The sequence below is a fragment of the Tursiops truncatus genome, chromosome 17 (assembly GCF_011762595.2).
Source record: "Tursiops truncatus isolate mTurTru1 chromosome 17, mTurTru1.mat.Y, whole genome shotgun sequence".
In the NCBI taxonomy this organism is placed as follows: domain Eukaryota; kingdom Metazoa; phylum Chordata; class Mammalia; order Artiodactyla; family Delphinidae; genus Tursiops; species Tursiops truncatus.
Genome location: NC_047050.1, coordinates 38,161,017 through 38,186,385, shown reverse-complemented (window position 1 = coordinate 38,186,385; position 25,369 = coordinate 38,161,017). Strand labels below are relative to the sequence as shown.

The window sequence follows — 25,369 nt, the reverse complement described above, 5'->3', positions numbered from 1 at the left end:
TAACTACAAGAAAGACCAATACCTATATTCTGAGACAAATCTCCACATTCAAGGGCTCCCACATATAAGAACAATGTTTTATTTTAGGAAAATATTGTTACTAAATATACAAATGCAGTTATCATACCTCTTTCAAATGAAGGTGCCTTTAACATATCCTTATAATAAGAATAATAAATGGCACTATCACCCTGAAATGTAATTTCCCGTTCAAGCTCCTAAAAGAAAATGAAATGATTATTTAAATACCAGTGTCTTAAATTTCAACTGCAATCTTTTTCTCTCCTCATATTCCAAATTAATGCTATTTATTTATCCTTTTATTCAAAGACATGTTTGAATTTTCCTTTAACCACTAGTGGCCACATTAATAAGATTAAACTTTTCAATAATCTGACAATCACTTTAATGAAATACTTAAGGTTTAAACTAGATGGTAACTCGTAAGTTATTTGCCTATTATACATAAGAAAAATCTGGAAGGAAAACCCAAAGTAGTACCATAAGGAGAACAAGAACAGTACAGCAGGAAGTAAAAAATGATGGTTGAGGTGTCAGAAGTCCATAATAAAAATGTAAGTTTAAAAAGAAAGTATTATTTTTCTATTGCTATTCCACTTCCCTAGGTATCCAGAACAGCAAGCCCTTAATTAGGGCTTTCCAAGAGCAGCAGATAACTCACCAGTTCTTTTCAAATGAACTCCTAGAAATGTAAGTGAATCTTAAAATTCCTAAAATTAGGCTGTAAAGAACCAAGAATATAGGTAGTCAAAAACACTGAAACCTGTGCTTTTCATGCTGAATCAAACTTTCATAAATCTATAATCTTTTAAAATGAAACATGTTTATTTTCATGCATAATTTTATCAATTAATACAAAAGATTTCAGAGCAGTTTCCCCAAAGTTTGATCAACAGAACTTCCTAAGGTATTAATGGGTGTTACCTAAAAAGAGTTAAATAAGCTATGTAAAGGCTGGATTTGAGAAAATTAAATTAGTTTTTTCATTGCAACTTTTCAGTTTCACTATTCATTATGCACTGAGAATCTCTATAAAGTCTTTCCTAGATTTATTTGACCAGTGAACCCTTTTTTTCTTCTCATCTAGAGCTTATTAGTCTAAATAAATTTCTTCAAAATTATTTTTTATGAATGGGTACTGATTTTTCTAAGATGTGATTTCAAAGATGTGATTAAGCACTCTTAATCAGTGCTTCTCAAAGTTAATGTTCATATAAAACTTCTAGAGATCTTATTCAAACATAGGTTCTGATTCTAAAGTGTGGCCTGAGAAGCTGCAATTCTGAACAAGCTCCCAGATGATGCCAATGCTCCTGGCTCATCACAATGCTCTTCATGAATGTCTTCTAGATTTTTAAACCTTATTGTTCTCAATTCTGCCTACATAACAGAATCACATGGAAAGATTTTGTGCAATATTGACCCCAGACACTCGCCCTACCCCACCTAAGAATCTGTGAGGGAAGTTATTTTTTAAATCATCCCAGATTTTTCTATTGTACATCCAGTGTTGAGAACAACTAATACTTAATCTTCATAACATTTTCAAGGAAATAGGCTATACAAAATCCTTGGTCAAATCAATACAGGTGAGTAATTATTCAGTTAAATGTTTTGGTGGTGTTAGATAAATCAATGGCTTAAAAACATTTAGTCAGCTTGACTACTCGCTCAAAAACAAGAACAACAACAAAAAAGAGTTTGGATTAAAACAAAAATAAAAAAACTTTAGAGTCAAGTGGTAACACCACGAACTTTGCCAATGTATATTACAGGTATACCTGATTGCGAAGGTAAGTCTGAAAACAAACTTATTCAAAGGCCAAACAAATTATGAATATAACTATAGTGAGTAGAGTCTGTGATTAACATGATTTAAAACCAAACATTAAACATAATAATATAAGGCAACATTTTAATAAATACTGTTATGTCTGCTAATCATTTTCAGCACTTCAAAACATTCTAATCTAAAAATTAAAATATTTTGATGCTGAAACTGCCACAGACTGTTTCTTAAATGTAAACTACCAAAACTACGAAAAAGCTGACTAAACTTCATAACATTTCACTGTCATCAAAAGTCCCGATAAATCAATTGCATGAAGGAAAGCCCCCTCATAATTTCTGTTCTACCACCTTGAAATACATGCTATTAAATTTTTCAAGGTTGATACTGTGACTCAAGACAGCTTCTATACCATTTTGTTCCTACTGGCTTACAGCATAACATTAAGCACTTCTCGGGCTTCCCTGGTGGCACAGTGGTTGAGAGACCGCCTGCCGATGCAGGGGACACGGGTTCATGCCCCGGTCCGGAAGGATCCCACATGCCGCGCAGCGGCTGGGCCCGTGAACCATGGCTGCTGAGCCTGCGCGTCCGGAGCCTGTGCTCCAAAACGAGAGAGGCCACGGCAATGAGAGGCCTGAGTACCAACCAAAAAAAAAGCACGTGTCATACTTATCATGCATGTTTTGGCTCCCTGGAAAACACATTATTTAAATTAACATTAAGTATTAAAACAAACGTTCATATGCTCAAAATTCTTTCTTCTTACCTGCCTGTTGGAAAACCAGAATTTCCGTTCATGGTAGGCTGATAAATAGAGAGCATACATCATACCACTAGTAACTGCTGCAAGACAGCCAATGAATATCTTTGCAAAGCGCTGAAATAATATATCTGAAAAACCATATTAAAAGTAATCAGTTGTGGATGATATTTATATTTATGGACTTCTATTAAAAAGAAAAAAGTAATCAAAGGTTGTATGTATCCTTGATATGATGTGACAAAAATGGCATTCTAACTGTGGTCTTCCTCCCCAAAACCCATAATCCCAGTCTAATCATTAGAAAAACAGCAGACAAATTCCAAGGGAGGGGCATCCTACAATATATCTGACCAGTACTCCTCAAAACTGTCAAGGTCATCAAAAACAAGGAAAGTCTGAGAAACTGTCACAGCCAACAGAAGTCTAAGGAGACATGATAACTGTATGTAATGTGGTATCCTGGATGTGATCCTGGAACAGAAAAGGACATTAGATAAACACTAAGGAAATATGAATAAAGTATGGACTTTAGTTAAAAATAATGTATCAATATTAGTTCATTAATTGTAACAAATGTACCATACTAATATAAAATGTCAATAATAGGGAAAATTCTGTGGGGCGGGGCATGTAAAATGGGAACTCTGTACTATACTGTCTGCTCACTTCTTCTATAAATTTAAAATTAAAGTCTATTAATTTAAAAAAGGAATAAAAGGAACATACTACCGAATATCTAGAGAAAAAAAAACAGGTTCATTCAGAATTACTATTGTTATTTTTTTCCTTATCAAGAAATGTTTTTATTGAGGAATAATTTACATACTATAAATTACATACAGCTCTTTAAATTGTACAATTCAATGACTTTTCATGATTATGTATTTAAAACGTCATATACAACATCATATACGAAGTATTCACATTATATATATGTAAATAATTTTTTAAAATTATTTATTTATTTTTTGGTTGTGTAGGGTCTTCGTTGCAGCACGCAGGCTTTCTCTAATTGTGGCGAGCAGGGGCTACTCTTTGTTGCCGTGTGCGGGCTTCTCACTGCGGTGGCTTCTCTTGTTGTGGAGCATGGGCTCTAGGCGCGTGGGCTTCAGTAGTTGTGGCACACGGGCTCTAGAGCGCAGGGTCAGTAGTTGTGGCGCACAGGCTTAGCTGCTCCACAGCATGTGGGATCTTCCCAGACCAGGACTTGAACCCGTGTCCCCTGCATTGGCGGGCGGATTCTTAACCACTGCGCCCCCAGGGAAGCCCCTATGTAAATACTTTTTGATGAAAACATAAAACACATTTGAATTTTGAACACACAGGATGGTTTAGTCCTGTTATAGCTATTTACTATAATTTAGTATAATAATAACAAATACTATATGATTTCACTTATATGTGGAATCTAAAAAACAAAACAAATGAACAAACATAACAAAACAGAAACAGTGTCATAGATACAGAGAACAAACAGGTGGTTGCCAAAGAGCAGAGAGGTGAGGGGAGGAGAGAAATAGGTGAGGGAGATTAAGAGGTACAAACTTCCAGTTGCAAAATAAATGAATCACAGGTATGAAATGTACAGTGTGAGGAATATAGTCAATAATTATAGTGACAGATGACAACCTGACTTACAGTGGTGATCATTTTGAAATCTACAGAAATAGCAAATCACTATGTTGTGTAACAGGAACTAACATAGTATTGTAGCTCAATTATACCTCAAAAACAAACAAACTCATAGAGAAAAAGATCAGACTTGTGGTTACCAGAGATGAGAGGTGGGGGAGAGGGAACTGAATGAAGGCAGTCAAAATGTACAAACTTCCAGCTGTAAGATAAATAAGTACTAAGGATATAATATACAACATGATAAATATAATTAACACTGCTATATGTTACATATGAAAATTGTTAAGAAAGTAAAATCTTAAAAGAGTTCTCATCACAAGGAAAAAAATGTTTTTCTATTTCTTTAATTTTGCATCTATACGAGGTGTTCACTAAACTTTTGTGATAATCATTTCATGATGTATGCAAGTCAAATCATTATGCTTATACAGTGCTGTATGTCAACTATATCTCAATAAAACTATAGGGGAAAAAAAAGATTCAGTAAATTAAGCCCAGGCCTAAAGGCCCAAAGCCCAGTGTTACATTATTAAATGACTGAGAGGTTTATAAAAACAAACTGGTTGACTTATTAACTTAGCTATTTTCAAAACATTATTCAATAAATATTAATTTGTATAGTATACTAGAAACATTAAATAGAATAACTAGCTAGATATCACTAAATTAATAAGAATTATATTCAAAGTGCTTGAAAGACACTACCCAATAAATCAAACATTAGAATCAGGGAATTCCCTGGAAGTCCAGTGGTTAGGACTCTGTGCTTTCACTGCCAAGGGTGCGGATTCAATCCCTGGTCAGGGAACTAAGATCCCACAAGCCTTCGGTGCAGCCAAAATAAAAAATAAGTAAATAAACAAAATAAAAATTTAAAAAAATAATCAGCATGACACAATTGCTTTAAAATTACTGCTTTCCAACTGAAAAAGGATTAATCTCCAAAATATACAAGCAGCTCATGCAGCTCAATATCAAAAAAACAAACAACCCAATCCAAAAATGGGCAGAAGACCTAAATAGACATTTCTCCAAAGAAGATATACAGATTGCCAACAAACACATTAAAGGATGCTCAACATCACCAATCATTAGAGAAATGAAAATCAAAACTACAATGAGGTATCACCTCACACGTGTCACAATGGCCATCATCAAAAAAAATCTACAAACAGTAAATGCTGGAGAGGGTGTGGAGAAAAGGGAACCCTCCTGCACTGCTGGTGGGAATGTAAATTGATACAATCACTATGGAAAACAGTATGGAGGTTCCTTAAAAAACTAAAAATAGAACTACCATATGACCCAGCAATCCCAGTACTGGGCATATACCCTGAGAAAACCATAATTCAAAAGAGACATGTACCACAATGTTCATTGCAGCTCCATTTACAATAGCCAAGACATGGGAGCAACCTAAGTGTCCACTGACAGATGAATGGATAAAGAAGATGTGGCACATATATACAGTGGAATATTACTCAGCCATAAAAAGAAATGAAATTGAGTTATTTGTAGTGAGGTGGATGGACCTAGAAACTGTCATACAGAGTGAAGTAGGTCACAAAGAGTAAATCAAATACTGTATGCTAACACATATATATGAAATCTAAAAAAAAAAAATGGTTCTGAAGAACCCAGGGGCAGGACAGGAATAAAGATGCAGATGTAGAGAATGGACTTGAGGACATGGGGAGGGGGAAAGGTAAGCTAGGATGAAGTGAGAGAGTGGCATGGACATATATACACTACCAAGTGTAAAACAGATAGCTAGTGGGAAGCAGCTGCATAGCACAGGGAGATCAGCTCAGTGCTTCGTGACCACCTAGAGGGGTGGGATAGGGAGAGTGGGAGGGAGACGCAAGAGAGAGGGGATATGGGGATATATGTGTACATATAGCTGATTCACTTTGTTATACAGCAGAAACTAACACAACATTGTAAAGCAATTATACTCCAATAAAGATGTTAAATAAATAAATAAATAAAATAAAATCACTGCTTCCAATAGTACGTGTAAAGCATTTGGCCTGGCACATAGTAAGAGATCAGTAAATACTATCAATAGGTATTATTATTGGGCTACAGAAGCATACTTGCAAAAATATATGACAGATGGGCTTCCCTGGTGGCGCAGTGGTTGAGAGTCCGCCTGCCGATGTAGGGAACACGGGTTTGTGCCCCGGTCCAGGAAGATCCCACATGCGGCGGAGCGGCTGGGCCCGTGAGCCATGGCCGCTGAGCCTGCGCGTCCGGAGCCTGTGCTCCGCAACGGGAGAGGCCACAACAGTGAGAGGCCCGCGTACCGCAAAAAAAAAAAAAAAAAAAAAAAGACAGTTAATTAAAGCAATGTTGACACAATGTAAACTATAAACAGACTAATAAAAAAACTTACCTACCATGGCAATTTGGTAAAAGTGCTACAAAGTTTCTAAATATGTATCTTTTTCTGTTTTTTTTTTAAATTAAGTCTTCGACAATGACAAATTAATCCTAATTATCAAGGGCTATTACAAAAAATATATTCAACCAAATCTTATATATAAATGCTTTACCTTAGTGCTATTTTGTTTATGGAAGATTTTGTAAAGAGTCAAAGCTGGAATCAAGCTATCAGTGTTTGGTATAAGTGTATATATTTTAGAGAAAATAAAGAGCTCTGGGCCCTGGAAATTATTTATTAAAACATTATCACGGGGGCTTCCCTGGTGGCGCAGTGGTTGAGAGTCCGCCTGCCGATGCAGGGGACACGGGTTCGTGCCCCGGTCCGGGAAGATCCCACATGCCGCGAAGCGGCTGAGCCTGCGCGTCCAGAGCCTGCGTGTCCGGAGCCTGTGCTCCGTAACGCGAGAGGCCACAGCAGTGAGAGGCCCACATACCGCAAAAAAAAAAAAATTATCACGGGGGACTTCCCTGGTGGCACAGTGGTTAAGAACCCGTCTGCCAATGCAGGGGACATGGGTTCGATCCCTGGTCTGGGAAGATCCCACATGCTGCGGAGCAACTAAGCCTGCATGCCATGACTACTGAGCCCGCGAGCCGCAACTTCTAAAGCCCGCGCACCTAGAGCCCGTGCTCCTCAACAAGAGAAGCCACCACAATGAGAAGCTCATGCACCACAATGAAGTATAGCCCCCATTCGCCGCAACTAGAGAAAGCCCGCGTGTAGCAACGAAGATCCAATGCAGCCAAAAATAAATAAATAAATAATAAGTAAATTTATATTAAAAAATTATCATGGGCCTGGTGGCCTAGTGGTTAGGATTCCAGGCTTTCACTTCCATGGCTCAACCAGCATTCAATCCCCGGTCGGGGAACTGAGATCCGGCAAGCCACACGGCCAAAAGAAAAAAAAATTGTAGGATTCAATTTCACAAAAAGTAAAAAAAAGAAAGGAAAAAGTATAAATACATTGAAAAAAATATAAGCAGTACTTGCCAAAATTTTAAGAATAGTTATTATCTACTGGAATTATGCATATATTTTTATTATACTTATCTCTATTTTCACATTTTCTACCCTAAAAATATATTTTTGTAATCAGGGGAAAATACTATTTTATAGGAGCTATCTCTAAATTGTTTAAATACCTTCCTTATACTGTATTTTCCAAAACGTTTTAAATGATTACTCTTATTAGTCAGCTTTGCTGTAGTAAAAAAGTGACCCCCATATTACCAGTGGCTTACAGAACATATATTTAATTCTCATTCATGTTACTGTGGTTTTGGGGTCAGCAGTCACTCTCCACTCAATTCCAGACTTCAGATTAGCTGTGGCTCTTCTTGTATCTTCAGAATTCCAGAATGGAATCAGTCCCTATTTGGGACATGCTGTTCTCATTACAAAGGAAAAGAGCAGCAGAACAGACAAAAACATACAATGCCTCTTATAATTTCTGGTCAGAACTAGTACACTGCTACTTCCACTCACATTCCATTGGCCCTGGAAAGTCACATGGATAAACCTGACAACGGGGTAGGGAAGTATACTCCACTTCAGAGAGGCAATCCAAATCACATGGTAATGGGAAGGAATGTATAATCCACTTTCAGGGCAGAGAGAAAACATTTGGGAACAATAGAAGGATCCACCAGGATTTGCCCCATTAGTCACAAATGTCTACTTCCCTCCCAAAGGCAAAACACACTCACTCCTTCTCAAGAAAGATACCCTTAGAGCAGCTTACTCAGCCTGCTTTCTGCATGTAGAAAGTTAGGGACTCATACATCATTTTAAGACATGAATAGTTGTGTCCTTAATCTAGGCTGGCAGTTCTTTTGACAGTATGTCTCTCTCAAAGCTTAGCCAGCAATTCTCCTAGGTTTTTACCTAAGAGAAATAAAAATAGATGTCCACAAAAAGATTCGTCCAAGTATTCACAGCAGCCTTATTCATAATAGCAGAATACTGGAAATTACTCAAATGTCCAATAGGGAAAGCAAGAACACTTACAGCAAGAAGAATGAATCTGAAAATGATTATATTTTTAAAGGATAACATATTGAGCTAAGTGAAAGAACCCAGGCACAAGGACATATATGTTGTATGACTCCATTTATATGAAATTCTAGAACATGCAAAGTTAATCAATATTGAAAAATATCAGAAGAGTGGTTGTTTTGGGGGGTACAGGGAAAATCTCCTGGAAAGGGACACTAAAGAACTTTCCGGGATAAGGGAATCTTATGTATCTTAGTTGTAGTCAAGTACCCAAACTCATTTAATTAAATACCTATGATTCTGTGCATTTTTTTTTAATCAGGGCTTTCTTTTCTATTTATTTATTTATTTATTTATTTATTTATGGCTGCGTTGGGTCTTCATTGCTGCACACAAGCTTTCTCTAGTGGTGGCCAGCAGGGGCTACTCTTTGTTGTGGTGCACGGGCTTCTCATTGCGGTGGCTTCTCTTGTTGTGAAGCACAGGCTCTAGGCGTGCAGGGTTCAGTAGTTGTGGCACACGGGCTCAGTAGTTGTGACTCATGGGCTCTAGAGCACAGGCTCAGTAGCTGTGGCGCATGGGCTTGGCTGCTCCGCGGCATGTGGTACCTTCCCGGACCAGGGCTTGAACCCGTGTCCCCTGAATTGGCAGGCTGATTCTTAACCACTGCGCCACCAGGGAAGCCCTGATTCTGTGCATTTTATGATATGTTAGTTATACCTTAATTTTTAAAAATTAAATCATTCATTTTTGCAAAGAAAAGACAATTTTGTTGGCTTTTTACCTACTTGATTCCAGTCAACTCCATACTCCAATAACTATACCCACAATTCTTCTAGATAAGCCTCTCTTTAACTACAAGTATTTTGAGCTTATGAAGCTTTGTTTATTTGCCACATAAAGCCACACCCTTTGTTCTTTTTCCCTGAGTGCTTTATTCAACTGAAAGGAGTTAGTAGGAGCTACTTTAATCCATTCATACATTTTAACAAACTATGTGACAGTCATGCCCTTGATTTGGGCGTTGCCCTAAGGATTCATCTTAATCAGCCTTTGTTACTTAAAGTATTTCTCAATTTTATTGAATATTTTTTCCTAGTTAAAGAGACAAACAATACTAATTTCAACACTACAAGCCCCAGAAATTTTGGATTCCTATTTTCCTCTTCTTTCCTGACTACAAATGGGCCAATTCTGTTCTCATGTGTCCCTTTCCTGTAATCAAAAGTAGCTGATAGCTTCTGCTCCTCCCACCGCCGCCCTGAGTCACTGCCTGCACACCTCTGGCCGCCCGGCTCCCCCTGCTAGCCACTGATATTTGGCATTCATACAACATGGCAGACATCGACAACTTGTCTAGGGTAGTTAAAAGATGTGTGAATGCTCTCAAAAACCTTCAAGTTAAATGTGCACAGATAGAAGCCAAGTTCTATGAGGGAGTTCATGATCTTGAAAGAAGGTATGCTGTTCCCTATCAGCCTCTATTTGATATGCGATTTGAGATCATTATGCCATTTATGAGCCTATAGAAGAAGAATGTGAATGGAAACCAGATGAGGAAGATAAAATTTCGGAGGAGTTAAAATAAAAGGCCAAGATTGTAGATGAGAAAAAGGATGAAGAAAAAGAAGACCCCAAGGGAATTCCTGAATTTTGGCTGACCATGTTTAAGAATGTTGGTCAGTGACATGGTTCAGGAACGGGATGAACCTATTCTGAAGCACTTGAAAGATATTGAAGTGAAGTTCTCAGATGCTGGTCAGCCTATGAGTTTTGTCTTAGAACTTCACTTTGAACCCAATGAATATTTGACAAATGAAGGGCTGACAAAGACATATAGGATGAGGTCAGAACCAGATGATTCTGATCCTTTTTCTTTTGATGGACCAGAAATTATGGGTTGTACAGTGTGCCAGATAGATTGGAAAAAAGGGAAGAATGTCACTTTGAAAACCATTACGAAGAAACAGAAACACAAGGGATGTGGGACAATTCATACTGTGACCAAAAAAGTTTCTAATGACTCTTTCTTTAATGTTTTTGCCCCTCCTGAAGTTCCTGAGAGTGGACATCTGGATGATGGCTGAAGCTATCCTTGCTGTGGACTTTGAAATTGGTCACTTTTTACGTGAGCATATAATCCCAAGATCAGTGTTATACTTTACTGGAGAAGCTATTGATATATGATTATGATGAAGAGGGTGAAGAAGCAGATGAGGAAGGGGAAGAAGAAGGAGATGTGGAAAATAATCCAGACTATGACCCAAAGAAGGATCAAAACCCAGCAGAGTGCAAGCAGCAGTGAAGCAGGATATATGTGGCCTTGAGGATAACCTGCACTGGTCTATCTTCTGCTTCCCTGGAAAGGATGAATTTACATCATTTGACAAGCCTATTTCAAGTTTTTTGTTGTCTGTTTGTTTGCTCGTTTTTATTTTTTGCAGTCTAAAATAAAAATGTCAAAAAAAAAAAAGCTGCTGATAATCAAGGTACTCTAGTAATATTCTGTTTGTGATCCTGTTACCTAAAATAATTTAAAAATTAGTATTAAAATTGCAACTATTCACAGGAAACAGTTTTATAAAATGTTTTGTCACGCAGATGGATTATTATTTTCCAGCTCCCAAAAAGTTTTCTTGCTGCTAACCTTTGAACTAGATCTGTAGGTGACTCACTGCCTTTATCTTATGTGAGCAAATTTATATAAATGGCCCCTGAACTCCCTATGGGAAAGAATCTATTTACGAAAGCTGTTCAGCTCCTAAGGATGGCATAGTCTCCAAAGCCAGTTTCAGATATGGTTCAGAAGGATAACAGAAACGGAAGGACCTCCAGAGGATGAAGCCAAGGATGACAAAGAACAATGAACTGGGAAACTACTTCCAAGGAAAACAACTAGGGCCTAATCAAGAAACATTCCCCAGAGGAGGAAGACGTCATATTTACCTAGTAGGATTTCAAAATTGCTATGGACCAGTGGTTAATGCGTCTCTCACTCTTCCTCTTTCTGAATGGAAGCATTTATTTTGATATCATATTCTCATCCAAAAGTGTATAATGGGAGAGGGGGCATGTGCTTTGCTAAGAAAAGCCTGCTTACAAGGCAGGCTCTTGGCAGGCATCTGGGAACCTGGATTTCAAAAGGGTTCCCACCATTTTCTAATGAGTGGTTTACTGTGCCTAACTTATTTGTGCAAACAGTGTGGTTCATACCTACTGCTTTCCTTCTGGGAATCTAGAATTTTCCTATGCATTAAGCAGAGGCTACATGACCAGCCACCAGTAAAAACCCTGAGCAGAGTTGCTAATAAGCTTCCCAGGTAGACAAACCTACAAATGTCACAATTTGATGCTGAAGGAATTATGTATGTCCTACGTGACTTGGAAGCTTCTGCCTAGTTTCTTGCAGTCTTTAGCCCATAGGTCCTTTCTCTTTGCTGATTTTCTTTTGTATTGTTCACTGTAATAAATTACAGCTGTGAATATGAATAAATTCTGAGACCTGTGACTCCTCCTAATCTCTGAACATGATGGTGTTCTTGGGGACCCCGGACACAGAGCAGATAACTTGTCTTTTTAATTCATAGGTCTCTGGATTGAATGAGTCATAGCTGACCCTGATGAAGATAACAAGACCTTGGGCTTCAAGACTGATGCCCTGACTGGATAACACTGGGTGTCTTCCTTGGGGTCGGGGAGGTACCAAGTATATTTTGTCTGAGGGAGACAAGTAAATGTTTATGACCAAAAGGCCAGAATGTGGTAGACTTATTCGTATTCCCAACTATTTTGTCCTTTCCTATAAAAAGATTTTTCATCCCTGCCTATTACCATGTGACTTGCCATGCTTCCCTGTAGTCAACTAAACTTCTCCATCCCACTGTCTAGATTGATTATATGACTTGGTTGGGCCAACAGAATGTGAGTACAAGTGACAGTGTGCCAGTTCAGCAGAAATTTTAAGAGGTACTGCATGACTCTGCCTGTTCTCCTGCTCTTTTTCTCTGCCACAAGAAAAACATATCCCAAATAGGGATTATGCCTTCATGACATGAAGCTACATCAGCCAACCTACAGCCACAACATGTAATGTTGATCAGAAATAAATGTTTTTTGTAAGCCAGTGAGACTTAGGAATTGTTCTACAGCAAAACCTAATGCAAGTTGACCAATATCACCACATACTTAAGATAAAATATGTTTATACTTTGAAATATTAATGTAAAATATATTACCTAACGTAACTATTTTTGTAATAGCATAAAAACTCCAAATCTCTCTAACTTACGTTTTGGAACTCTTTCAGGAATTGCGGTATTGTTGATTTTCTCTTCTTTGGCAGATTCTTTATTTTCTGAAGACTTTGGCTTTTTTCTTTGGCGCAGTTCTATAGTTGGTCCTTAAAATATTTGAAAAGTTATTGCAATGTATGTATCAAATTATTCTGTCTATATCTCAAACTGATTTACTTTTATTATACTTAGGTAAAAGTCCCATGAAGAACTATTTGTACCAAAGATAACTTTCTTCATAAGTATTTTAGCACTTCCCGCAAAACTTTCCTTTCCTACATACAAAAAGACAGTATAAGTTCTGCCTCCAACTCGTGCTTTCATAGTCCTACTGATAAACTGAGCTCTTCTCCTGAGATGATGCTATTTTCAAAATATCCCAAAATAAGTAAACTCTTTTCCAGAATGACTGGAGAACAAAGTGTTATTTAATAAATTAGCTTATTATTCTAGTTACCTGAGAGTATAACATGCATCATTCATGAGTTAACAATTTTTTTAAATAAAAATAAAATACATTGATCATAAAACTATACTTCATTTTTTTAAAATAAATTTTATTTACTTATTTATTTTTGTCTGCATTGGGTCTGCATTGCTGCACGTGGGTTTTCTCTAGTTGCGGTGAGCAGGGGCTACTCTCATTGCGATGGCTTCTTTTGTTGCAGAGCACAGGCTCTAGGTACGAGGGCTTCAGTAGTTGTAGCACACGGGCTCAGTAGTTGTGGCTCATGGGCTCTAGAGCGCAGCCTCAGCAGTTGTGGCTCACAGGCTTACTGCTCCGCAGCATGTGGGATCTTCCCGGACCAGGGCTCGAACCCATGTCCCCTGTATTGGCAGGCGGATTCTTAACAACTGCACCACCAGGGAAGTCCTATACTTCATTTTTTTAAATAATCCTGAAGGTTCTGGAGAATTTCACAGTATCATTCAACAGTCTTAGAGATTTAGGTATTGGAAAACAGGCTGAACCTATAAAAATCCCTATATTTGGGAAACTCTCAGAAATTTTCCCAAAATTAGAGTATCTACTCTTTCTATACCCAATTAAAAAAATGTAATGCAGAAAGTACCTCGAAATCAGTAAACTAAATTCTAAATTAAACAGGAATTTACGATATTCAACTTAACTACTTTTCCTCCCTAGAGTTAATTATGAGGTAGACTATGTCATGTAGATATAGGATACTATGATGGGCTGTCAAGGTTTCAGGTGGTACAAGAACTTATCTCCTTCTAATAGAAGCAGAGAAGAGTTTTTTCTTTTTTCTTAGTAATGGCTTAAGGCTAGGAAAAATGAGCCTAAAAAGAGGAGTTAAAAAAGGAGAAATGAATCAGCTACTGTTGCTGATGATCAGATGGCTGATTCTCTAACTTTACTGTGGAAAATGAGTAAAATGGATTTTAAAGTAGCTTCAAAGCAAATTCACGTTTGCTAAAATATCTTTAAACACTGACACACTGAGGGAAAAACTACTGTATATTTAGTGGATTCTGTCTGACTAGTTAATTTTTAACCATTTCTATACTATTTATCATTTATTTTATAATCATGTTAAGTAGTAAAGTCAGTGAATACATTACAAAATGACATTATTAGAAAAGCCATACCATGGATATTGAGTATTTTTGCATACAAATCTGGGACAACTAATAAATATTATTATATTCCTTCTTCATGATTTCCGTTTAATTTTCCCCCACTATGGGTTAAAGCAAAAGTTAGAAGCATTCAACAAGAATGAAAATTTATGTAAAGCCAAATGAAGTCTTCAAATGCAAGTTATTATTTTAAATTTTATTAAAAAAGAATACATGGAAAAAATATAACCACAGGACATATACTTAGTAGATACACGTGCATGATTAAACACATTAACAGTACTGGATTAAAAAATTTTAATTGGGTAATTTCAGAAATCAAGTTAACAAATCTACTGAGGAAGTTAACAAATTATGTGACCAATGGGTTAGATAGGGCTTTTTTTATTACAGTCTAAAAGCACACATTTAAGATAAAGATAATTTGGGAAGGAAGGGGATATTCACATAAAGTGTTCTTTACAAAAAGCTATTATTTTTCTTTTTAAAAAAATTCTCTATAAAATCAATCACTTTACAAGGATTTTAATAAAGTGTTCTCTGTGCACATAAATGGTTTTTTTGTTTGGTTTGGTTTTTGGTTTTGGCCGCGCTGCGCAGCATGCAGGATCTTAGTCCCCTGACCAGGCATGGAACCTGTGCCCCCTGCAGTGGAAGCACAGAGTCTTAACCATTGGACCACCACGGAATTTAACAAAAATTTTGCACAGAACCCCATTATTTATGAAGTATATAAATCTTAATCAGTCATCTCTCAGGAATCTATATTAGCAATGTTTGTCATACAAATAAATAATCTGTAAAGGATCTATAATACTGTATTTTCTTTATTATTTTTTTGGCCGTGCTGCACAGCTTGTGGGATCTTAGTTCCCTGACCAGGGACTGAACCCGCAGAGTGAAAGCGTAGAGTCCTAACCACTGGACTGCCAGGGAATTCCAATACTATATTTTCTTGATTCTAAGAAGCCTGTATTTTAAGATATTATTTGATGTTTTTCAAGGGGAAAATTGGCACTACCATGTTAAATATGTGCATTGGTTTTAAGACATGGCAATTTCAGTGGCATTAAACTGTGGGAGCAAAAAGTACTACTTGGGAAATACAGTAAACTTTTTAACCAATCTCTTCAATCTTGTCCCTAAATGTTTTGCCTGTGACCATAAATCAAAACTGACTGGATGCAAACTTTACCTCATTTCCTTTATATTGATCTTTTAACTTCATAATTGATAAACAAAGCCCAGAATCTTTAGGTGGGTAAGTAACAAAGGCCAAAGCTGTGGACAAACTAGATTATTAATCCTGATAGGAAAGCTCTGGGATAGAATTCAGGTTTCCTTTTCACTATCTTATACTTTTAGCATTGTAAAGAAAAAGTCAAAGTAGTAAATCAACTATATTTCAATTAAAAAAAAAAAAAAGAGTGACTTCCCTGGTGGTACAGTGGTAAAGAATCCACCTTCCAACGCAGGGGAAGCAGGTTCCATCCCTGATCGGGAAACTAGGATCCCACATGCCATGGGCAACTAAACCTGTGCGCCACAACTACTGAGCCCACGCACCCTGGAGCCTGTGCGACAACTAGAGAGAAAACCCACACGCCACAACTAGATAGAAGCCCGCACACTACAAAGATCCCACATGCCTCAACGAAGACCCCACGTGCCGCAATTAAGACCCAACAGCCAAAATAAAGGAAGAAAAAACAAAAGAATCTAACCATATCAAAAATAAAGAATAAAAGAAAAAGTCAAATAAAAAAAAATGATAACATAGCCACAAAAATAACCTGCTATTTCAGTCTCTGGCTCAGTGATCTTCACATAAGATAGTTAACAGGGCTACAAATAGGCTTGCAAATGTCCATCTAGACTATACATAGCAACTTCCAAGTGAATTATGAACATTACTCTGCTCAAGGCTATCACTTCTTTCTTTGCTCTAACATATCTTCCAGGAAACATAAATATAAATACCATGACCCTCTACAGCATCAAGAGAAGATGAGATTTCCCAAAGAGTATTTACTTAGAGAAAAGTGGGACAATGAAGAGGATCCAAGTGAATGTGAATGATAAGCAAAAAGCGATATAGAGAACATCTGGATACAAGTAAAATAGACTATTTAGTCTAATTTTAACACAGTGAATACAAATAACATGCATTTTATTTATTTATTTATTTATTGCGGTACGCAGGCCTCTCACTGTTGTGGCCTCTCCCGTTGCGGAGCACAGGCTCCGGACGCGCAGGCTCAGCGGCCATGGCTCACGGGCCCAGCCGCTTCGCGGCATGTGGGATCTTCCCGGACCGAGGCACGAACCCGTGTCCTCTGCATCGGCAGGCAGACTCTCAACCACTGCGCCACCAGGGAAACCCAATAACATGCATTTTGAAAAACAGTATAGAGTGCCTAATAAATGGAAAGTACTCAGAAAAATGCGTAGGACATAGACATGTTTACTATAAATATCATTACTAGATTACAATAAATGAGAATTACTCACTCATTGTTGACTATTATATCCCAGTACCTAACACATTAGACAGTCAAATATTTATGGAATTAAAAACTCTGTTGAGGGAGGGTGGGGGGGGGGAGACGCAGGAGGGAAGAGATATGGGAACATATGTATATGTATAGCTGATTCACTTTGTTATAAAGCAGAAACTAACACACCATTGTAAAGTAATTATACCCCAATAAAGATGTTAAAAAATAAAAAATAAAAAAAATAAAAACTCTGTTGAATAAACTTTAACAAAACTGCAATCCATTAATTGTTCCAAGATGTATTTCATTGCTTTGGATTATCTGTAATTCTACAAACAAAAATCATTTTTCATTTTATATCACAGAATTAAATTTCACAAACGTGTATAGTTTGTGAAACCACAACTGGTTCTACATCATACCTACCTGGTTAGGTGTAACTATAACCTCTTAAAACAATTTCTCATTTGCATGATATATAATATTAAAGACTTTTAGTACTGCAGTATTAATTTTTTTATGCTTTAACTTAAGTGCTCATGGAAACATATAAGCTAGCTCATCAACCTACCCCTAGAGATTTGCAGTTAATCAGAAAAGGAAAAAATATCAAAAAATGTATTACATATACTGCAACCAAAGATAAAACCAAGGCAACAAACAGAATTACCTTCTTCCTTACCAACTACAAAGAGTTTTGGTTTTGAAGATGTTTTTAGGTAGACTGTCTTAAATTTAGATCAGTTTTAACACAGAAAACTTAAGGAAGATGAGGCAAATATGAAGCAAGAGGGAGCACAGGGACAGAACAGCAAGACACAGAACAGCAAACAATTCTTACAATTAATTTTTTTAAATTGCTTTCCACTGAATTCTTGAAACTCCCTTCTTCCACTCTTGGTTCAGTAAGGCTTCAATCTAAACAGATCACATTCACAACTCCCCTCAATAAGGTAAAAAGTCATGTTTTCCAAAAGGATGAAAAATCTAACTGCTCAGTCAAGAGACACCATTATACCTATGCCTGAAAGTAGCATGCCTATCATGAAGATATCATGACACGAATGTTTCCTATAACATCTCTCACTAGCTAAGTTCCTCCCAACTCCGCATTTTTATCTCATACCTATCGATTTCTATGAATAATTTTCTTGGCATTGGCCCTGAAGGGGCATGAAAAGCTTTCTCCAGCCCACCCACTTTCACCCAGAAGTACTCCTGGCTTCCAGATGCCCCCAAAACCACTTACATCCCTTCTCCCTTTGCCATCTCGCCCTAACCTGTAACTGAACTTGACCTTCTTCAGTTTCTGCTTGCTCATCCCCTCCCAATCCACCTTACCATGTCTACCCCAAACCCTTGCCTCTGTTTGTCCCCTTGGCCTGCGGCTCCTCTCACGGGTGATGACTTTGTATTTGTCAGAATCCACAGACCTCTAAAAAGCGCACTCACACTGAGGGGCATTTGGTTAAACAACTATCCCTCTCGAAAATGCATTCAGTACCTAAACCTACATCTTCTAAACCCAAGTATGTCCCCCACCCCCATCAGTCATCTGCTCACAGCCCTCCCTCTCCATCACTCCCCACACAGGTTTCTCTCTTCCTACACGATTCCCAACTTCAAGCTCCACTTTCGCTTCCCACTAGGGCCGACACAACTTCGGGCTATTTACTCCGCTCCTTCTGAATTTCTCCACACACCTCCCCCCGCCGCCCCGCTCTTTCCCGCCGGACCGCCGCGGCCGCCCGCAGCCCCGGCCTCCGGGGCCCTCGAGCCCCCGCCCCCTTTCCCGAGACCTCGGGCGACAGTAGGCGCGCTGGACCCCAGGGAGGTCACCTTCTTCCTCCGCCATCGTCCCCGCGGAGGCCGGGGCACCCCTCCGGCTCCCGCGCGGCTCAGAGTCTCCCGCCCTCCGTCTTGTGGAACCCCTCGGCCTCCCCAGGCCCGCTCCCGGCCGCCGCGCCCCCACTTCCTGACCCGCCCCCCTCCGGTGTCGCGGCCAACCGCGTCCCCCCGGGCGGCCCTGGAACCAGAGTGCCGGGAGCGGAGGGCGGCCGGAGCGTTTGGCGGGCGCGCGTGGTCCTGCGCAGGCCGGAAGGCGGCTCTACGCGAAGTGGCACCGCCCACTGCTGGTGCTCCGGGACCGCTCCCCCGGCTCCCCGCCCCCCACGGGAGGTGAGTGCGGGCGTCCAGCTGCCTCCCCTTTCCTCGCCCGTCCTCACAGTAAAGGTGGGCGCCCGAGCGGGCTTTCTGGGGCCTTTGTGGGTGGACTCAGGTCAAGAGAATATCCAGATCCAGCCCGCATGCCCGCCCCATTTTACAGAGAGGAAACTGAGGTGCAACGAGTGTAAGTCACAAAACTAGTCGAAGCCAGAACTGGAACCCAGGGCTCCTGCGTCCTCCTGGTGCTTTCAGAGCGAGGCAAAACCCTCTGGGTTGACGCGTTGGTTTAGTAAGCCGCTAGACATCTACAGGAAAGAAGCTTGTACTTGGAACTTAGTGTTTTTAACCACCCAAACTGGTTAAACAAATGTATTTGCATGATATTATTTTGAAAACAGTAATACTTATGGTCAGTGCGGGGGAGAGGTGCGTTTAGATATTCCACAACAATGGAACATAGTTTTAACTTGTTATACTGTTTGTCTTCACTTTTATTATATCTGGCATTCTCCAAATATACCAGGATCTATCTCCCTCAACAGTACTAAGAAGTAATTTAGGAACTGACAAAATGCCCATTATAGAACGAGAGGAAAAAGGCGTTCTTAGCAGGCAGCAAGAGTCTCCTTCCTTTATCAAGTTAGGATATTTGGGGAGAAGCTATCAATTTTCAGTGCTGTGCAAAAACAGTTCCAGGAACTCTTTTTATGCCTTTGGTTGCATGTAAATATGTCTTGCCTGTCAAACAGCACTGGACCAGGAGTTAGAAACATGGATGGAAGATACCAGTTGCCCAGAAAAGGCCTGGGCCAAAGCAGAGAGAACAAAACTGTTGGTCTTTGAAAACCACAAGAGCCCACGTACACAGCAGCAGATTTCAGCGTCCAGCTTATCAGATGATAAGCAGGCAGAGCTCCACCTCATGCGAGAACAATACAGTGGCCACTGAGGGCCACTGTTTTCCAAGTCTAGGGTCTTGAGGTGATGACCATTCCTCCCATAGTTCCTTCATGATCACCTCAAGGACTTAATTGTAAATTTAAGTATAATTTAAATTATACTGCATGCTCTACACAGTAGTGGAGACAGAAAAAAATAGCTTCTCAAAATCAAATGGAAACATGAAAGAAGAGAGATAAATATTCAGTCTTTAGATACTAATCAGTGGAATCGTGATTGTGTTCCCTAGTAGAAACATTCTTCCCTTGAACCCTAAACTTCCACATAAGAATAATGAGAATGGGTCATTTTATCCCTGAACCAGTGTAATTTTGCTATGAGAAAAATAAGACATTTTTTGTTCAAAATATCAACTCATCCAAAAAGATGTACCCCTAACTGCTCAAGATGTTGCCATGCAGCTGGCCGTATAGCTGAGCGTTCAGTAAGTCATTCCATAAGTCGATAAGACCAGCTGCTTCCAGATAATAATGCACATAGCTAGTGGACACATGGTCCTAAGATAACTTCCGATTCGAATTTGATTGACCATTTTACGACTGCAAACCATGGGCTGCTAGTTTCCCATCCAGAATTTGAAGGGTCATTTCATTATCCTTTGCCTCATCTTGACCAATCCTAAACACCTCAAATTTTCTCAAATGGTCTTTTATTTACAGTCCACTCTCAAAGAACAATATGATTTTCGGCCTCCTCTCTAGAAGTTTGAGGACCCCTTTAGTATGCAGTAGATATTTTTAGGGATTGATGTGAAATGCTTTGTTGTAAGTCTTTTAAGAAAATGTAGATTAGGAAGCTATTGTAGTAAACTGGGTTAAAAAAGTAAAGTCTTGAAATAAGGCAATGGAAATAAAAATGTTCAAAGAGAAGGGATTCAAAAGATGCTGGAGGTAAATTTACAGGGCCTAGTGACAAATTGGATGTGATAAATGATGAGTTGAAATGATTCCTAAGGTTTCTATCTTAAAATTAAATATGTGCCTTCTGTGTGCCAAGTAGTTTGTTACCAGGATATGAGACAAATATAAAACAAAAGCCCCTGAAGACTTACCTACTTGAAACCAAAAAAGTACAGGCGAAGTCTATTTCAAAAACATTCTTCTATCCAATGCGTCACCTTATTACTAGTAACAGAATAATTAGTGTGAAATCTTTGCATTAGTTCAGCTCTTCTTCTGTTAAAGATATGGAACTCTGATTCATCTTTATTATGTCATAAATTTGTAATTATCCATTGATGAACATATTTAAATTATTTTCAAACACCATCTCCTTTGTGAAGTCTGAACCAAATATGATCAATTCATCTTTGAAAACACATAACACTCTTACCACCATTATATCCTGGCTTGTATTTTGGTCATGTTTTATACCGTTGTTTCAACTCTTTGAAACACATTGTAGACAAGTATTTTGGTAATTGACTTAAAAGTTGTTGACAATAGTATTAGCTGTGGGTGTCTTAGAAGACCAACGTGATAAGCTGTATATTTTGCACTATCAACGAGAACTATGATTTGAAGCCGTTTTGTCTTAGCTTGTCACTAGTTCTACTTGTGACTGTGGATTAATTTTTTTTTTCTTTTTTGCGATACGCGGGCCTCTCACCGTTGTGGCCTCTCCCGTTGCGGAGCAGAGGCTCCGGACGCGCAGGCTCAGCGGCCATGGCTCACGGGCCCAGCCGCTCTGCGGCATGTGGGATCTTCCCGGACCGGGGCATGAACCCATGTCCCCTGCATCTGCAGGCGGACTCCCAACCACTGCGCCACCAGGGAAGCCCGGATTAATTTTTTTCTCTGCCTTTTCTGTAAAAAAGGGGATAAGGGGCTGCACTTATCAGTTGCTCCTACAGTTATTTCTCAAGCAGGCCTCACTTCTTCCTCATTGTTTGAAGCTATGCGTCAGTGCCTCCTGAGTATATTTGCTCTATTATCACTCCTAAGGATCTGCTGTCTTCCTTTTCCACTGACTGGGAGAACTACAATCATACAAACCAACAGAGTCAAACTGGGAACCATATAATCCTCCCTAGTGGGACACATTGAACAATGTGTGTTCTATTTAGATATTTTTGAATTAACATATTAAGCATCTTAGGACATTTTCTAAAGTAGGTTTTTTTCCTACAGTTAAAACTCCTCCAGGAAGAGACTTTTTTTTTACCAAATTGATCATATGAAATAATATTCATAAATAAAGAAAAACATTGTTGGTACTAAGCGGCCTATTATCAAGATTTTCCCAGGCAAAGCTATTTTAGTAGACAAAGGTTGCTGACTTTGGACCAAGTTTCCATCCTCTCTTCTTTCAGATAAGTAAGCCCTCCAAATATTTGTGAAATTTAGTTGAATTGACTATTAGAATTGCCAGGTAATATAGGACACTTTAGTACATGTTCCATGCAATATTTGGGCCAGACTTAAGCTAAAAATTATTTGTTATGTATTTGAAATTTCCATTTAATTGAGTATCCTGCTTTTGGTTTGATTTTTTGTTCCTCTGTTGATCCTATTTATGGATTGAGACTGCCCCCTCAGTGCTAGGAGCTCCCTAGCATTGACTGCTCTTAGGCCTTCTGGGCACATGTAAATAACAGATTGAATTCTTTCGCATGATAGAGGAAAGGTAGTTAGATAGCAGATGGATTCTGAGTACCTCAATTATTAATTCAGGGAAGAATCTGCCATTCCTAATGCCCTGATACATGAAATTGCTTCTGCTGTCTTCCCACCCTACAAAGGGCTCCAGCTAGAACTGGATGGGTCTAGTGCAGTCCTGGAGCTGCCATTGAACCACTTCTTAGTCAACCAGCCAGTGCAGATGATTGACTGGGCATATCTAGACCTGCTGTTTGGAGGACTAATCACACTTCCAAAGTATAGGTATCTTAAAACCAAAAGCATACAGTGATTGTGGGGGGGAAAAATATTTCCCACCAATTATGACTTATCACCATAACAATTTGTGTGTAACAGAGTAATGGCCATGATATTTTTTTAATACAGTAAAAAAAAACAAAAACCTGTTCATCGATTATGACATGATTTAAATATAGATATATTTTTAAAATCTTGTTGGAATCCTAGATAGGCACTCTGGTTGAGAATTGGAGATGGCAGAAGCAGCTGAAATCATGTTTAGGTAAATTTCACACCAAACTCTCTTTGGATGTGTATATCAATGTGAAAGGCAACTCTCTGAATTTGTACCTCAGTGTAAAAAGCATACTGTTAATAACTAGATTAATACTAACATTTTTAACATTTTTAAACGGTGCTAAAGAAAAACAATTTTTGATTTTTAACATTTAAATTTGTAAACAACTCTAAAAGAAAACTGTACAAAGCACATTAGTTTTCACCAGCAGGAATGAACATAGATTAATTCATTCAATAGATATTTATTGTATATATCCCAAGGGCTGGCTAGTCACTAAGGATACAGGGGGAAAGAAGACACATTTTACCTTGATGGAAGTTACAACATGGGGAGCAGATTATAGGGAGATCTTACAGAGTCTAGTGAGTCAGGAAAGGCCTTCCTCAGAAAAGTAAGATTTCTGCATAGCAGTCAGTGAAGAGAGGAATAACAGGAAAAAAATGTGTTTCAGGCAGAGGAAACAAAAAGTGCATCATTCCTGCGAAGAACTGGAAAAGGTACAACAAAGTGTAGAGCGTGAGAGGAAGAATGCCTTGAAAAAAGCTCAAGAGGTAGGCAAGAGTCAGCTCATGCAATAGCATGCAGTCATACATTTGGGTATTTTTTCCTACAGCAAATGGAAACCTTTAATAAGATTTTAAGGGCACATAATCACTTTGTTGTCTTCTTATCACACATGCACACAAAAAATAAAGAGGGTGGGAGGAAACTTTTGGAGGTAATAGATATTGGTGGCATTGATTGTGGTGATGGTTTCACTAGTATAGCCTTATCTCCAAGGACTCACCAAGTTGTGTATGCTAAATACGTACAGCTTTTTATATCTCAATAATACCTCAGTAAAGTGGTTTAAAAAACATGTAATCAGATCTGTGTTTTTAATTTAAAAGATTGTTCTTTTAAAAAAACGTACTGGCAAGAGAGGAAAGCAGAATTTGATATAAAGAATCCAATACTGAGGCAAAGAACCGGTGAGAGTCACTGATGACTACGATGGTGAGGGAAGGAAGTTAAGAATGGCTTTCTTGGGCTTCCCTGGTGGCGCAGTGGTTGAGAGTCCGCCTGCTGATGCAGGGGACATGGGTTCATGCCCCGGTCCGGGAAGATCCCACATGCCGCGGAGCGGCTGGGCCCGTGAGCCATGGCCGCTGAGCCTGCGCGTCCGGAGCCTGTGCTCCGCAACGGGAGAGGCCACAACAGTGAGAGGCCCGCGTACCGCAAAAAAAAAAAAAAAAAAAGGCTTTCTTACCTTTAATACCTGGTGGTATGCGGTGCTGCTTCCTGAAGTAAAGAGAACACAAGGACCAGAAGGTTTTTGGACACAGAAAGATATGTTCTCTTTTAACATGTTGAAATTGAAACGCCCAGGGAGACTTCCAAATGGAAATATCTATTGCATTGTTGGGTTTAGAAGCCGGTAGCTCCAAAGAAGCGTGTGGAAGTAAATTAGTGAGTTTGCCCAGAGAATAGATAGAGAAAGTGGCTCAGGAAGAAATCATGAGAAACACCATCAGGTAAGGAAGGATGAATCTCTCTCTCTCTCTCTCTCCCTCCCTCCCTCCCTCCCTCTCTCCCTCCCTCCCTCTCTCTCTCTCTCTCTCTCCCCCTCTCTCCCTCTCTCTCTCTCTCTCTCTCTTTCACACACACACACACACACACACACACACACACAGGCTGAGAACCGTCCAGAACCAGCTGAGAATTCCACATTGGTTTTTTTAAAAAAATGTTTCTGGTGTTTACTATCATATTGGTTTTATACGCATTATAAAACACTGGCTCAAATTCGAGTCTGTAATAAGCAGCTTTGTTACCCATTTATCAACATTCACTTTTAGTACAGCAACAATACATAGCTATCGAATAATTCAGCAGCTGAATTAATGGCATACCGGCAATAAAGTAAAAAGGCAGACCAAAGGAACACTATGAAGCACTACTCTGTGACTCTGTAACGATGGACTGTATTTGTGCAATGCTAGGAAAAGAGGAGCAGCTAAGCAATTAGGAGAGCATTAATCACCTCAACCTGTCTCCA

General features: G+C 39.0%; 1 protein-coding gene and 1 pseudogene across 3 annotated transcripts in view; one reads left to right on the top strand and one right to left on the bottom strand.

Moving 5' to 3' along the window:
- The window catches only part of DPY19L4 (dpy-19 like 4), a 62,648-nt gene extending 43,607 nt beyond the window's left edge, over positions 1-19,041 (bottom strand). Inside the window, exons 1-5 of one of the 3 annotated variants that reach the window (XM_073794594.1) lie at positions 18,886-19,018; positions 13,512-13,774; positions 12,943-13,053; positions 2,580-2,704; positions 128-218 (exon numbers count right to left, since the gene is read on the bottom strand). In XM_073794594.1, the coding sequence (XP_073650695.1) occupies positions 128-218; positions 2,580-2,642 (154 nt within the window). In that variant the 5' untranslated portion in view covers positions 2,643-2,704; positions 12,943-13,053; positions 13,512-13,774; positions 18,886-19,018. Of the gene's footprint in view, positions 1-127; positions 219-2,579; positions 2,705-12,942; positions 13,054-13,511; positions 13,775-17,887; positions 17,965-18,885 lie in introns of all 3 variants that reach the window. The other 2 variants (XM_033842823.2, XM_019925122.3) reach the window with 2 other exon arrangements.
- Positions 9,958-11,068, top strand: LOC117308636 (nucleosome assembly protein 1-like 1 pseudogene; annotated as a pseudogene).
- Positions 19,042-25,369: the final 6,328 nt, after the last annotated feature.